We start from the raw sequence: 14,389 nt of genomic DNA, 5'->3' as shown, positions 1-14,389 counted from the left end.
CCCACTAGAGAGCTTGTAGTACCATGTTACCCCACTAGAGAGCTTGTAGTACCATGTTACCCACTAGAGAGCTTGTAGTACCATGTTACCCCACTAGAGAGCTTGTAGTACCATATTACCCCACTAGAGAGCTTGTAGTACCATGTTACCCCACTAGAGGGCTTGTAGTACCATGTTACCCCACTAGAGAGCTTGTAGTACCATGTTACCCCACTAGAGAGCTTGTAGTACCATGTTACCCCACTAGAGAGCTTGTAGTACCATGTTACCCCACTAGAGTTCATGTTACCCCACTAGAGAGCTTGTAGTACCATGTTACCCCACTAGAGAGCTTGTAGTACCATGTTACCCCACTAGAGAGCTTGTAGTACCATGTTACCCCACTAGAGAGCTTGTGGTACCATGTTACCCCACTAGAGAGCTTGTAGTACCATGTTACCCCACTAGAGAGCTTGTAGTACCATGTTACCCCACTAGAGAGCTTGTAGTACCATGTTACCCCACTAGAGAGCTTGTAGTACCATGTTACCCCACTAGAGAGCTTGTAGTACCATATTACCCCACTAGAGAGCTTGTAGTACCATGTTACCCCACTAGAGAGCTTGTAGTACCATGTTACCCCACTAGAGAGCTTGTAGTACCATGTTACCCCACTAGAGAGCTTGTAGTACCATGTTACCCCACTAGAGAGCTTGTAGTACCATGTTACCCCACTAGAGAGCTTTTGTACCATGTTACCCACTAGAGAGCTTGTAGTACCATGTTACCCCACTAGAGAGCTTGTAGTACCATGTTACCCCACTAGAGAGCTTGTAGTACCATATTACCCCACTAGAGAGCTTGTAGTACCATGTTACCCCACTAGAGAGCTTGTAGTACCATGTTACCCCACTAGAGAGCTTGTAGTACCATGTTACCCCACTAGAGAGCTTGTAGTACCATATTACCCCACTAGAGAGCTTGTAGTACCATATTACCCCACTAGAGAGCTTGTACCATGTTACCCCACTAGAGAGCTTGTAGTACCATGTTACCCCACTAGAGAGCTTGTAGTACCATGTTACCCCACTAGAGAGCTTGTAGTACCATATTACCCCACTAGAGAGCTTGTAGTACCATGTTACCCCACTAGAGAGCTTGTAGTACCATGTTACCCCACTAGAGAGCTTGTAGTACCATGTTACCACTAGAGAGCTTGTAGTACCATATTACCCCACTAGAGAGCTTGTAGTACCATATTACCCCACTAGAGAGCTTGTAGTACCATGTTACCCACTAGAGAGCTTGTAGTACCATGTTACCCACTAGAGAGCTTGTAGTACCATGTTACCCCACTAGAGAGCTTGTAGTACCATATTACCCCACTAGAGAGCTTGTAGTACCATGTTACCCCACTAGAGGCTTGTAGTACCATGTTACCCCACTAGAGAGCTTGTAGTACCATATTACCCCACTAGAGGGCTTGTAGTACCATGTTACCCCACTAGAGAGCTTGTAGTACCATGTTACCCCACTAGAGAGCTTGTAGTACCATGTTACCCCACTAGAGAGCTTGTAGTACCATGTTACCCCACTAGAGCTTGTAGTACCATGTTACCCCACTAGAGAGCTTGTAGTACCATGTTACCCCACTAGAGAGCTTGTAGTACCATGTTACCCCACTAGAGGGCTTGTAGTACCATGTTACCCCACTAGAGAGCTTGTAGTACCATATTACCCCACTAGAGAGCTTGTAGTACCATGTTACCCCACTAGAGAGCTTGTAGTACCATGTTACCCCACTAGAGAGCTTGTAGTACCATGTTACCCCACTAGAGAGCTTGTAGTACCATGTTACCCCACTAGAGAGCTTGTGGTACCATGTTACCCCACTAGAGAGCTTGTAGTACCATGTTACCCCACTAGAGGGCTTGTAGTACCATATTACCCCACTAGAGAGCTTGTAGTACCATGTTACCCACTAGAGAGCTTGTAGTACCATGTTACCCCACTAGAGAGCTTGTAGTACCATGTTACCCCACTAGAGAGCTTGTAGTACCATGTTACCCCACTAGAGAGCTTGTAGTACCATGTTACCCCACTAGAGAGCTTGTGGTACCATGTTACCCCACTAGAGAGCTTGTAGTACCATGTTACCCCACTAGAGAGCTTGTAGTACCATGTTACCCCACTAGAGAGCTTGTAGTACCATGTTACCCCACTAGAGAGCTTGTAGTACCATGTTACCCCACTAGAGAGCTTGTAGTACCATATTACCCCACTAGAGAGCTTGTAGTACCATGTTACCCCACTAGAGAGCTTGTAGTACCATGTTACCCCACTAGAGAGCTTGTAGTACCATATTACCCCACTAGAGAGCTTGTAGTACCATGTTACTCCACTAGAGAGCTTGTAGTACCATGTTACCCCACTAGAGAGCTTGTAGTACCATATTACCCCACTAGAGAGCTTGTAGTACCATGTTACCCCACTAGAGAGCTTGTAGTACCATGTTACCCCACTAGAGAGCTTGTAGTACCATGTTACCCCACTAGAGAGCTTGTAGTACCATATTGCCATTGTTCTTTCTGCATAGTGAAAAAATATCCTGTGTATATATATATATATATATATACTAGGGCTGTCAATCGATTAAATTTTTTTTACTAATTAATCGCACATTTTGAAATTCATTAATCGCGATTAAAAGTTTTTTTCTTCTTCTTTTTTGTTTGTTTTTGCGATCAAATGTTTTTATTTAGCATAATCACACAGGATGGCGGAACACCAACACATGGTGCCCTTTCAAATTACAAACAATATGCTGAGACCAAAGGAGTCTCTCAGAATCATAAAGCAGAGAGGAAAGAGGGGGGGGGGGGACATAAATATACACACAACACAAGAGACAGACAGAAGACAGACAAATAACATTGATAGGGACCAAGGACATGTTCAATTAGAAGTAAGGGGCGATAGCACACATCGACAGCATATGTTTCAAAGAGTCAGCAATGTTGCCCCAAGTGTCCAAAGTCTTTTCTGATGCTCCATTGATGCGAGCTGTAGAGATCTCCATATATACCACATCCAAAAAGGAAAGCATCCATGTTCGAATAGACAAGTCATGAGGTGGTTTCCAACGGGATGCAATCATTCTCTTAGCAGCTGTAAGTCCAGCAAATGCAACACGCATTTGGATTTTAAAAGCTGAAAGTCTGAATCAAAAACATTTAGAATCAAAACACTGAGAGTGACAGGCACAGTGACATTAATCAACACAGATAACTTGGATGCAATATTGTTCCAAAACTGACAAACAGGGGAGCAATCCCAGAACATGTGAAGATATGTACCTTGAGTGTTTAGTGGGCTTTCTTCGTTTTTTTTAAAGACCAAACTTCACACAGAGCTGTGTTTTCAAAGAGGCTCCTACCTATAAAGTGCCAGCGAGGTATTTAATATCGCGGATGATAAATTGTTTCTTCAGTGAAACATCCAGATTAGTAAAAAAAAAGAAGTATATTTAGACCCCATTGGTCCTGTCATCTTTACCACTGAACAGCAGAACCAGTGGCCTTGGTGACTGACTGACATTCACATATGTCACGTTAACCCTCTGGAGGCTGGGGGCATTTTATACATTTTACAAAAACATGTAAATTCACCTTTTAAAGGCGTTTGCATGTGACACATCCCCCCACGTGTTATACATCAAATATTCCAGAACAATCTCAGCTCTATTCAATGAGGCTCATGGTGCGTTCACACCGGACGCGGCGAAAAAATTCTCGACGCGTCTGACGCAGCAGTCTCGACACACGTCGAAAAAAAGTGTGTTCACACCAGACGCGTCGCGACCGCAGAGTACTTCCACTTGTTAGTGGACCGAGCTGCTCTCCCACTGCTCTCTCTCTCTTCTTCTCTCTTTGATACGTGTCTCTTGAGACTTTCCACCGGCGGCAGATCTCCTCTGCCATGAAACACATATGCCGTTTGGTTTTCAAAGGTTCATATAAAGTACAACAAATAGCTTCGCTGACCTTCTTCCACGTGAAGCTATACAGTTTCGTAAGTAAAAGAGTGTCATCATTTAAACCCCATTGGCAGCCACAATTTTTCCTCCACTTTCTAAACCAGCAGAACCAGAGCTGCTCAACGCTGATTGGCTGACGCAACATATGTAATCATGTGTTTTGCTGCCGGAGTTGGGAAATTTCAACTAACATGACATCGAAAGGCTCTGTTCACTGAGCTGACAACGTCTGGGTCATCTGTTACCTGAAAGACTTCCGCCCAGCTACGAGAAAAGACTGGCTGGGTTTGGCCCGAGTTGCGGATGACGCCAAAGTGGAAATATTTCAACTTTAAATTGCGCTAAAACCGCCGCTGTAAACGTCGCCGCCCCAAACCGCTGGCCGCCCCAACCGCCGCGCCCAAACGCGCCGCCTGGGAAAATATCGCGTCTTTCGCAGCCACACGCGTCTGTACGTTGACTTTTCATGGGATTCGGTCGCGCGAAAAAATATTTTCGCTTTTGGTGTGAACGCACCTTTATAGAGCAGCCTGATCATAAGGAGTTGACCTAAGAGACTTATAGAGCAGCCTGATAACAAGGGGATGACCTAAGAGACTTATAGAGCAGCCTGATAATAAGGAGTTGACCTAAGAGACTTATAGAGCAGCCTGATAATAAGGAGTTGACCTAAGAGACTTATAGAGCAGCCTGATCATAAGGAGTTGACTTAAGAGACTTATAGAGCAGCCTGATAATAAGGAGTTGACCTAAGAGACTTATAGAGCAGCCTGATAATAAGGAGTTGACTTAAGAGACTTATAGAGCAGCCTGATAATAAGGAGTTGACTTAAGAGACTTATAGAGCAGCCTGATAATAAGGAGTTGACCTAAGAGACTTATAGAGCAGCCTGATCATAAGGAGTTGACTTAAGAGACTTATAGAGCAGCCTGATAATAAGGAGTTGACATAAGAGACTTATAGAGCAGCCTGATCATAAGGAGTTGACTTAAGAGACTTATAGAGCAGCCTGATCATAAGGAGTTGACCTAAGAGACTTATAGAGCAGCCTGATCATAAGGAGTTGACCTAAGAGACTTATAGAGCAGCCTGATCATAAGGAGTTGACCTAAGAGACTTATAGAGCAGCCTGATCATAAGGAGTTGACTTAAGAGACTTATAGAGCAGCCTGATAATAAGGAGTTGACTGAAGAGACTTATAGAGCAGCCTGATAATAAGGAGTTGACCTAAGAGACTTATAGAGCAGCCTGATTATAAGGAGCTGACCTAAGAGACTTATAGAGCAGCCTGATAATAAGGAGTTGACCTAAGAGACTTATAGAGCAGCCTGATCATAAGGAATTGACCTAAGATACTTATAGAGCAGCCTGATAATAAGGAGTTGACCTCAGATACTTATAGAGCAGCCTGATAATAAGGAGTTGACCTAAGAGACTTATAAAGCAGCCTGATAATAAGGAGTTGACCTAAGAGACTTATAGAGCAGCCTGATAATAAGGAGTTGACCTAAGAGACTTATAGAGCAGCCTGATAATAAGGAGTTGACCTAATAGACTTATAGAGCAGCCTGATCATAAGGAGTTGACCTAAGATACTTATAGAGCAGCCTGATAATAAGGAGTTGATCTCAGATACTTATAGAGCAGCCTGATAATAAGGAGTTGACCTAAGATACTTATAGAGCAGCCTGATAATAAGGAGTTGACCTCAGATACTTATAGAGCAGCCTGATCATAAGGAGTTGACTTAAGAGACTTATAGAGCAGCCTGATAATAAGGAGCTGACCTAAGAGACTTATAGAGCAGCCTGATAATAAGGAGTTGACCTAAGAGACTTATAGAGCAGCCTGATCATAAGGAGTTGACCTAAGATACTTATAGAGCAGCCTGATCATAAGGAGCTGACCTAAGAGACTTATAGAGCAGCCTGATAATAAGGAGCTGACCTAAGAGACTTATAGAGCAGCCTGATAATAAGGAGTTGACCTAAGATACTTATAGAGCAGCCTGATAATAAGGAGTTGACCTAAGATACTTATAGAGCAGCCTGATCATAAGGAGTTGACTTAAGAGACTTATAGAGCAGCCTGATCATAAGGAGTTGACCTAAGAGACTTATAGAGCAGCCTGATCATAAGGAGTTGACCTAAGAGACTTATAGAGCAGCCTGATCATAAGGAGTTGACCTAAGATACTTATAGAGCAGCCTGATAATAAGGAGTTGATCTCAGAGACTTATAGAGCAGTCTGATAATAAGGAGTTGACCTAAGAGACTTATATAGCAGCCTGATAATAAGTTGACCTAAGAGACTTATAGAGCAGCCTGATAATAAGGAGTTGACCTAAGAGACTTATAGAGCAGCCTGATAATAAGGAGTTGACCTAATAGACTTATAGAGCAGCCTGATTATAAGGAGTTGACCTAAGATACTTATAGAGCAGCCTGATAATAAGGAGTTGACCTCAGATACTTATAGAGCAGCCTGATAATAAGGAGTTGACCTAAGATACTTATAGAGCAGCCTGATAATAAGGAGTTGACCTCAGATACTTATAGAGCAGCCTGATAATAAGGAGTTGACCTAAGAGACTTATAGAGCAGCCTGATCATAAGGAGTTGACCTAAGATACTTACAGAGCAGCCTGATAATAAGGAGTTGACCTCAGATACTTATAGAGCAGCCTGATAATAAGGAGTTGACCTAAGAGACTTATAGAGCAGCCTGATCATAAGGAGTTGACCTAAGAGACTTATAGAGCAGCCTGATAATAAGGAGTTGACTTATAGAGCAGCCTGATAATAAGGAGTTGCAGTAATATAGTCTAGAAGTAACAAACATTTGAACCAGTTTTTCTGCATCTTTTTGAAACAAGATGTGTCTGATTTTTTTATATGACTGTGGCAGCTGTGTCTGATTTGGCCTCGGCTGCTGGTGATTGGCAATCACTCAGCAGCCAAGGCCACTCTTATAAAAGCTCCCACTCGAGAGTGGAGAGGGGAGGTGAGCAGAGGCACGTGTTTTGCGGTCTGCTCGGTGTCGGTGTTTTGCCAAATAAAAGATGTCTTCAGACAACACCTCTTGCGGTCTGGCGGATCCTTGGTGCTGGGGGGGGAAACCCACGGGTGGCGGCGTCAGGCGTGCTACAATGACGTAGATGAATCAAAGAGTCCTTGATATGTTCTTCAGGTGGACTTGAAGGTCAAGTCCTGATCCAGGAGAACAGAGGTTCTCTACAGGGTGTTGGTGCCAGGGCAATGCGGTCTACAGAAACCACTTCACCTGACCTCTGACCTCTGAGCTGCTCAGTCAATCACTTCAGTTTGTCAGTTTAACATCAGGAAGTTGCAGGTCATCATGTTTGATGTCTTTCAGACGTGATTGAAGTTTGTTGGTCTGGTTTGATTCTCCAGGTGGAGAGTGGCCTGACCAGCTCATTACATTACGGTAAACTGCACAGTTCCTCTCAGCCGCAGCCTGACCCTCACTTCAGGACATTTACTCCACCAAGGTCACCCAGAGAGCACACATCAGGGACAGCATACACCCCATCAGACTGGCTCTTTAGACTCAAGTCCACAACCACGAGACAAACAGTTTGTACCTGCAGGCCCTCAGCCTGGTCAACAGCTCCTCAACAAGCCCCCAACATATCTTGAATCTTATTTAAAACCTCATGAACAAAGAGTCAGACATTCCACACACCTGCAGCTCACCTGTCTCTATTGTGCTGCGATCAGCTGGTATCCTTATAACGTCCGTGAGACGATGGTCTATACCAGGGGTGCTCAATACGTCGATCGCGGCGTAGTGTGGTAGATCGCATGACATAAAAAACAATTGTCCCGCCCCCCCGTCACTTTCTCTATAGCGCCACATTACAGCAGCACGTCATTTCTGTCTCTCCGTGTCGCGTTAACAGTCCTCTGCCCGCCGTCTCGTGCGCCGCAGAGCTCCGACACCGGTCTGCGCGCAACGGGACGGAGCAAAGAAAAAGTCACTAGCCCTCCCCCCCCCCCCGTCGGTCGATCGCCTTGACTTGGTCACATAAGTAGCTCGCATGCTGAAAAAGTGTGAGCACCCCTGGTCTATACCATAGTAACTTAAGTCTCGATCCACGACTGAGAAACGGGAATTGAAAGGATAACTGAATATGTAACCTACACATTACCAACTGACATTTTAAATGATTCTGTACTTGCAATGTTTAAATAATACAAAGGTCATTCATCACCATTCAGACAAAAGCACACCACTCTGCATTTGTCTTACTGGCAACATTGTGATGACTTTTATTGACAAGATCATTTGGGATTGGTCAACAAATTGGTCAGGACAATTCCTTAGTGCCTTGAGACTGTCAGCCCTAAATATAACAAAGAGGCAACGACACACAGGGAGTGATACACAATCGGAGAAGCAGTGGAAGGTCTTTAGCTAAATACAATATATAGTTTAATTCTAAACATTTCATATTGGACATTTATATCATTAAATGAAATGTACAATTCAGAATCATGCTAAATTTAGCAAAACCTCAGGTCCACAAAAACAAGAAGTTGACAACGATGTGGGGGGGGGGGGGGGGGGAGTTAATGCACCAGCAGTTACAACACACCATGAAAACAAAGCAGAACATCAGCTGGACCACAAGGCTGCAAGAGTCAAATATACACAGAGACTCTTTACTCTGGTAGAGTGTTGACTTTATTTTGTGAGGTCACTTTTGGCGTCGCAGGGAGATGTGCTGCAGTCTCCTGGCTTTCCCCCGGGCATCAATGGGCCGCATCTCAGTGACCTTTGACCTCATCATCCGGTAGGAGCAGGCGGGTCTCTTGCAGTAATGGATCAGCCGAGCGCCTGCAGAGACAGCAGCATGTACGTTACATACGTGACCTCCTCTGTGGCACATGGACTGGTTCCCATTTTCAAAAAGGGGGACCAGAGAGTGTGCTGGAACTGTCATAATATCACATCACTCCGCCTCCCGGGGAAGTTTAAGCCAGGGTGCTGGAAAGGAGGCCGCGACCAGTTGTCGAACCTCAGATTCAACAAGATTCTGAGGCCATGGTGCTCTGCTGGAAACCGGTGGATTGATCCTCCAGGTGGGGACAGAGTGCCTACCCCAAGCAAAGGAGTCCAAGTATCTTGGGATCTTGTTCATGAGTGAGGGGAAGATGGAGCGGATCGTTGAAAAAGAGCTCAAGTAAAAGTACTTAAAGACTACGGGAGATCAGAGGATGGCATGAACAGCTATCTTCACTCACACTTAAAACTAATGAAGGGGGAGGAGCAACGACTTTCTCACACACTAACATGGCTGCACATGAAAGTAACGTTCCAGCCCGGCTGCAGCCATCTTCAGAGCCATACATTGTGCGGCCAAGACAGACAGACAACCCTGAGACAACAGCGTGACAGAAGCAATAATGACATTCTTCAAGTTATGCAAAAACAAAATATGATCACAGAAATGTTGGTTGATCAGCAGAAACAAGCTCAGTTACCAGTTAAAGAGGTTACCGTTTCCATGGTGATCGACTTACTTTATCTGAGCTTTTGAGCAACTATTGAACAGAAAGCTCAAAGTGATCCAGACAAGCTGGACTACCTGCAACAACACACGGCAGGAGAACCACAAGAGAACCACAGGAGAACCACAAGAGAACCACAGGCCATCACGCAGAGGCTTCAGGGAACGACTGCGTCACAAGAACTACGGAGATGACTGATGACAGCAAGCGCTTACATTGACAACAAAAATCAAGTTTGAAGATGGGAAAGCCTTGAATTCTTTTTCTGACTGGATGTTGTAATACAACGGAAGATGTTGAGTCCATGGAGGAGATGGATAACCCCACACATATGAGAATGGTGGTATCCAAATTGCCATATAAAATGAGAGAGAGATGGCGCAATGTAACATTTGACCTCAAGGAAAAAAGAAGACAGGGCAAGATTTGTTAACCTTATTGAATGTCAAACAAAGATCGCTGTGGACCCAATCTTTGGGACCTCGAGGACAGACACACATCTACAGGGAAAAGGATAAACTTTTCCACAACATGAATTAAAGGAAGCAGTTTCGCAACAAATCTGTGGATGGAGAGGAAAACGCCGGAGACAACCCCACGGCAGGCACACCCAGTCAAAGTGGCTCATGCCTTCGTACCACCTCGTCTCTCCTGTCAACAGTCACACATTCCAGTCTTGCATCAGGATTAAAGGGCTAGCACACACAGATCGGATAGAGTCCCTGAACGCCAAGGGAAGAAGTCTTGGATGTTCAAGGACATCTTAGCAACATGTGCCAGAAGAGGACGGTGTGCACACAATGCTCACAGGAACATGCAGACGTCTTTCACAGAGCGAAGGAAGCCAACACAAATAGTTCATATGCGTCGTATGGATGTGAATGAATGTTGGTGGTGGGGGAGGGGCCGTAGCCGCTGATTGGGGGAGGGGCCGTAGCCGCTGATTGGCTGCCACGCTTCCGTCAGTCTGCCCCAGGGCAGCTGTGGCTCCTGATGTAGCTCCACCACCTGGGTGACTGTGTGTGACCTCTGGAGTCTGGAAAGCGACTTTGGGTACTTAGAGAAGCGCTATTAAAGATTGAAGGTTATTATTATTATATGTAGTGGTAAGTGAGGACAGCAATGTGATGAACATTGGTGGAAGGAACCTCAGATATTTCACTGCCAACGACTGTTTCCCAAAAGTAACAACTTACTATTTGTAAATACATTTAAAGAATTAACAAATACATTATTTGCCTCTGAAAAGCAGTCGAGTAAAAGTAGTTCTACAATTAACTGAGTCAAGTACAACCAAGTAAATGTACTTCGTAGCTTTTCCACTGAATTGTTCCCACAGAGAGGAAGTTACCGTGGCCCTCATGCCTCTTCTTGGCTGTGTGAACTGATCCAGCAGGTCCACCTGGATCAGTGCCTCCCTCCTCCTCCTCCTCCTCCTCCTCCTCCTCCTCCTCCTGCATCCGGTTCTCCGACTCCACCTGTCCTGTAGTGGGTGTCTTCGACTGTTTCTCCTCTTGCTGGCCACCCTCCTTTGCCTCCTCCTGCAGGTCTACACACACACACACACACACACACACACACACACACACCAGTGGCGGCTGGTGAAATTTTTTTTTGGGGGGGCGCAGTTGGGCGGCGCAGTTTAAATAGCACTCCACAATGAGAAGAAAAGAGGTTTTGAGTAGAATATTGTAACAAAGCTTTATTTCAAGAACACAGTGCTCAACACAGTCCACAACAACGAAACAAACGAAACATTGGATTCAGAAAGAGATGCATCACATTGTACATTGGCCCCACTACTTGTAAAGAAATTTAGCCCGCCTCTCTTTCAAGTTGGCAAACAAAAAAATATGCCTGTGCCAAACCATATACACTGCTTTTAAAGTCCAACAGCATTGCTATCATTGCCAAATGTATTGTAATATCTACAAAGTAACAACATATGTTTAGTTTGCCAGCATTAAAAGCAGTTTTCCCTCAAGTTATTTTACCTAGGTCCTAAAATGGCCTTGTGTAATTAGATACAGTATATTATCATAAATAAAATGTGTGTATGTGCTGATCTGGAGTCAGTTTGGTAGGATTTGGGTATGAATAAATTATTTCATTTAAAATATGGATTTTTATTGAAAGATATTCATGTAATTTGCATGCAAAATAGGTCTACCCGAACCAAGGACAACAAATTCAACCCGCGCAACACTTCAAAAGTGGCCGATTCCAGGAAAACCGCGGACCTGGCAACACTGCTCTATGGGCTGAGGGAACATACGGTCTCTGATCTGCCCAATAATCAATCGCGTGCGCACATTTGCGCGCACTAAGATTCAGTTTCATCTGCCAATGTGAAGCCGGGTCATTAAAACGACTGAAATGTTTTCGTTGCCGTACACACACGTTAGAGCAGCGCCTCGAAAGGGAGGCTTCTCTCCGTGATAATGGCGATATATTATATTTTTTCACATTAACTTAAGTGGTTGTTGACAGGGGCTTACGGTCTCCCACACACATTTAGCGCGTCAACACGGTATATTTACTATTTAAATGATTTGGCATATAATGTTTTTTGACAGGATTTTTTTTTCTTCTTCTTTTTTTTTCATCTCCAAATTTTAAGAGGGGCGGCGCACTAGCGCCCCCTATGGACGAGCCGCCACTGACATACACACACACACAGTGCTGAACCAAGGAGTAAATGTGATAATCTGCTGCTTTTCAAAATAATAGGACCTTGGCATGCTGCAACGCCGGGCTGAATTTGCACCTCCATGTCTCTCCAAGCCCTTGTCTTAGTAAAACTCATTCTTAGTTGAACAAACAGACTGGACCTGTATTTGTCCATTTTATGAACACACTATTATTATTTTGTTCTTGTGACACTGTAGTGAGCTACTGAGCATGAACAAAAGTTCATCAGTCCATGATAACTACCCCAAAGAACCAGTGCTACCGACATCGGCTGCAGGTCGAACACGCTTGGAGTTGGTTCTCCAATCTGTATTTGAAAATTGTGATCACCGATCGGAACGAGCCATGTAAAGAGTGAACGGCACTGAGTGGAGACACTTACCTTTGGCTGCCTGGGCCTTCCATGTCTCCCTGTTGTGATAAATCTCTTTGTTCCATGTGACCTTGAAGCCTTTGAAGTCCACCAGGGTCGGACAGCAGCTGCCCTCTGAACCTGTACTCTTCACACTGGACAGCTTTCCATCACTGCCAATGATACTGTTGACACTGCACAAAAATATGTAAGATGCTTGTATATAGTCCAAATACAACTCAAACATCAAATTACAACTCTAACATCACATAATATTTGACCAAACATCAATATTAACATCTCGCAAAAAGTCTAAAAAACCATACAGCTTTGTGGCTTGTGTTGTGGTTAGCCTCATGCTGGAGATGAACCTAATATCTTTATTGAAAATAAAAAAAACTGCAGATTCCCAAGATATCCTTAAAATTCGTCTCCAACAAAGCATTAGCAAATGCATTAACATTTTTTAGACAAATACAGTTAGTATATAGACCCAAATGCAATACGCACATTTCCAGAGATCTACAACCTTTATGTTTAACTCTCCGAAACAGCAGGCAGAGTTAAAAGCAGCGTCAGGATCAGAAGGCAGGTGGGTTTACCGGGAGCCAAGCAAGGCGGGTTGAAGAGGGGCAGGCAGGGTCGGTGACAGGAGATCAGTCCTTGAGACAGTGCTGGAGAGTCTGGCATGAAGAACCGAGGAGAGAAAGAGAACAATCGAGCAAGGTGTGTCTGGAAGGCAGGAGCCTAAAAGGGGCTTGATTGGTGATCAGAGGCAGGTGAGTGAACAGGTGAAGAGAGTTAGACTGACGAGGAGGGAGTGACTGAAACATAACGTGAGGAGGGTGTGAAGCTGAACTGTTACAGAATCCTTCCTTTAAGGGATGGACTCTAGACGTCCCATCAGAACAGTTCACGAGGGCGGGTGGAGGGGAGCCGGAGGACAGACTCAGTGCGTTTACATGCATTCGAATAACTGGCTTAGTCGGACTGAAATCGAATTATCCGTTTCATGTAAACACCTTTGTCGGACTATGTGCGGTCCGACTACGATCCGATTAACACCCTGGATAACTCGATCCGATCGCTAATTCGACTATCGCGGCATGTAACGGTGAATTGGATTAGGAACTGGACTTTGCGTCTTTGCGCATGCTTGAGATCCCGCCGCCCTCCTCTCTCCCTCCCTCCCTCCCTCCCTCCCTCCTCCCTCCCATGTCGTGACCCGGAAGTCGAAAGAGACGATAAGTTGTCACTGCCGGGAGCCTGGCCGGCAGAAAACAAACAAACAACCAGTCCCACTGCTAACCATGTTGGTCAGTGGCGGCTGGTGATTTTTTTTTTGGGGGGGGCGCAGTTTAAATATCACTCAACAATGAGAAGAAAAGAGGTTTTGAGTAGAATATTGTAAAAAACAAAGCTTTATTTCAAGAACACAGCGTGCTCAACACTGTCCAATAACAACTATCAACACACTGTAACTTTGGGCATGAGAGGTTCAGAGCAGCTTTAAGGAACATTGGGTTGGGTTTCAGAGGTTTGCAAAATAAAAGAGTTTCACCCTCACATGAAAGAGGTTCAGAGCAGAATAGAGTCAGAAAGAGATCACATGTTACATTGGGTGACAGAGTAGACCCACTACTGTAAAGACAAGTAGCTCCTCTCTTTAAAGTGGTCAAACTTCTCAATAACTCTCTGGTTAAAGTCAATCATGTCTGTAACCAGCCTGTTTCCATTATTCTGGAGGGAATGTATCTGTTTTTCAGAACTTCTTCGTTGTGTTTCGATGCCAGT

General features: G+C 44.6%; 1 protein-coding gene across 1 annotated transcript in view; it reads right to left on the bottom strand.

Annotated features, from left to right (window-relative positions):
• Nucleotides 1–8,729: 8,729 nt before the first annotated feature.
• Nucleotides 8,730–14,389, bottom strand: part of LOC130202360 (dual specificity calcium/calmodulin-dependent 3',5'-cyclic nucleotide phosphodiesterase 1C-like) — a 75,764-nt gene continuing 70,104 nt past the window's right edge. Inside the window, exons 13-15 of the mRNA XM_056427848.1 lie at nt 12,626–12,789; nt 10,904–11,101; nt 8,730–8,878 (exon numbers count right to left, since the gene is read on the bottom strand). Coding sequence (XP_056283823.1) covers nt 8,739–8,878; nt 10,904–11,101; nt 12,626–12,789 — 502 coding nt within the window. The 3' untranslated portion in view covers nt 8,730–8,738. The remainder of the gene's footprint in view (nt 8,879–10,903; nt 11,102–12,625; nt 12,790–14,389) is intronic.

Source organism: Pseudoliparis swirei, chromosome 12 (genome assembly GCF_029220125.1).
Source record: "Pseudoliparis swirei isolate HS2019 ecotype Mariana Trench chromosome 12, NWPU_hadal_v1, whole genome shotgun sequence".
Classification (NCBI taxonomy): domain Eukaryota; kingdom Metazoa; phylum Chordata; class Actinopteri; order Perciformes; family Liparidae; genus Pseudoliparis; species Pseudoliparis swirei.
Note: the sequence above shows the minus strand (reverse complement) of the source record. Positions and strands in the feature narration are given on the sequence as shown.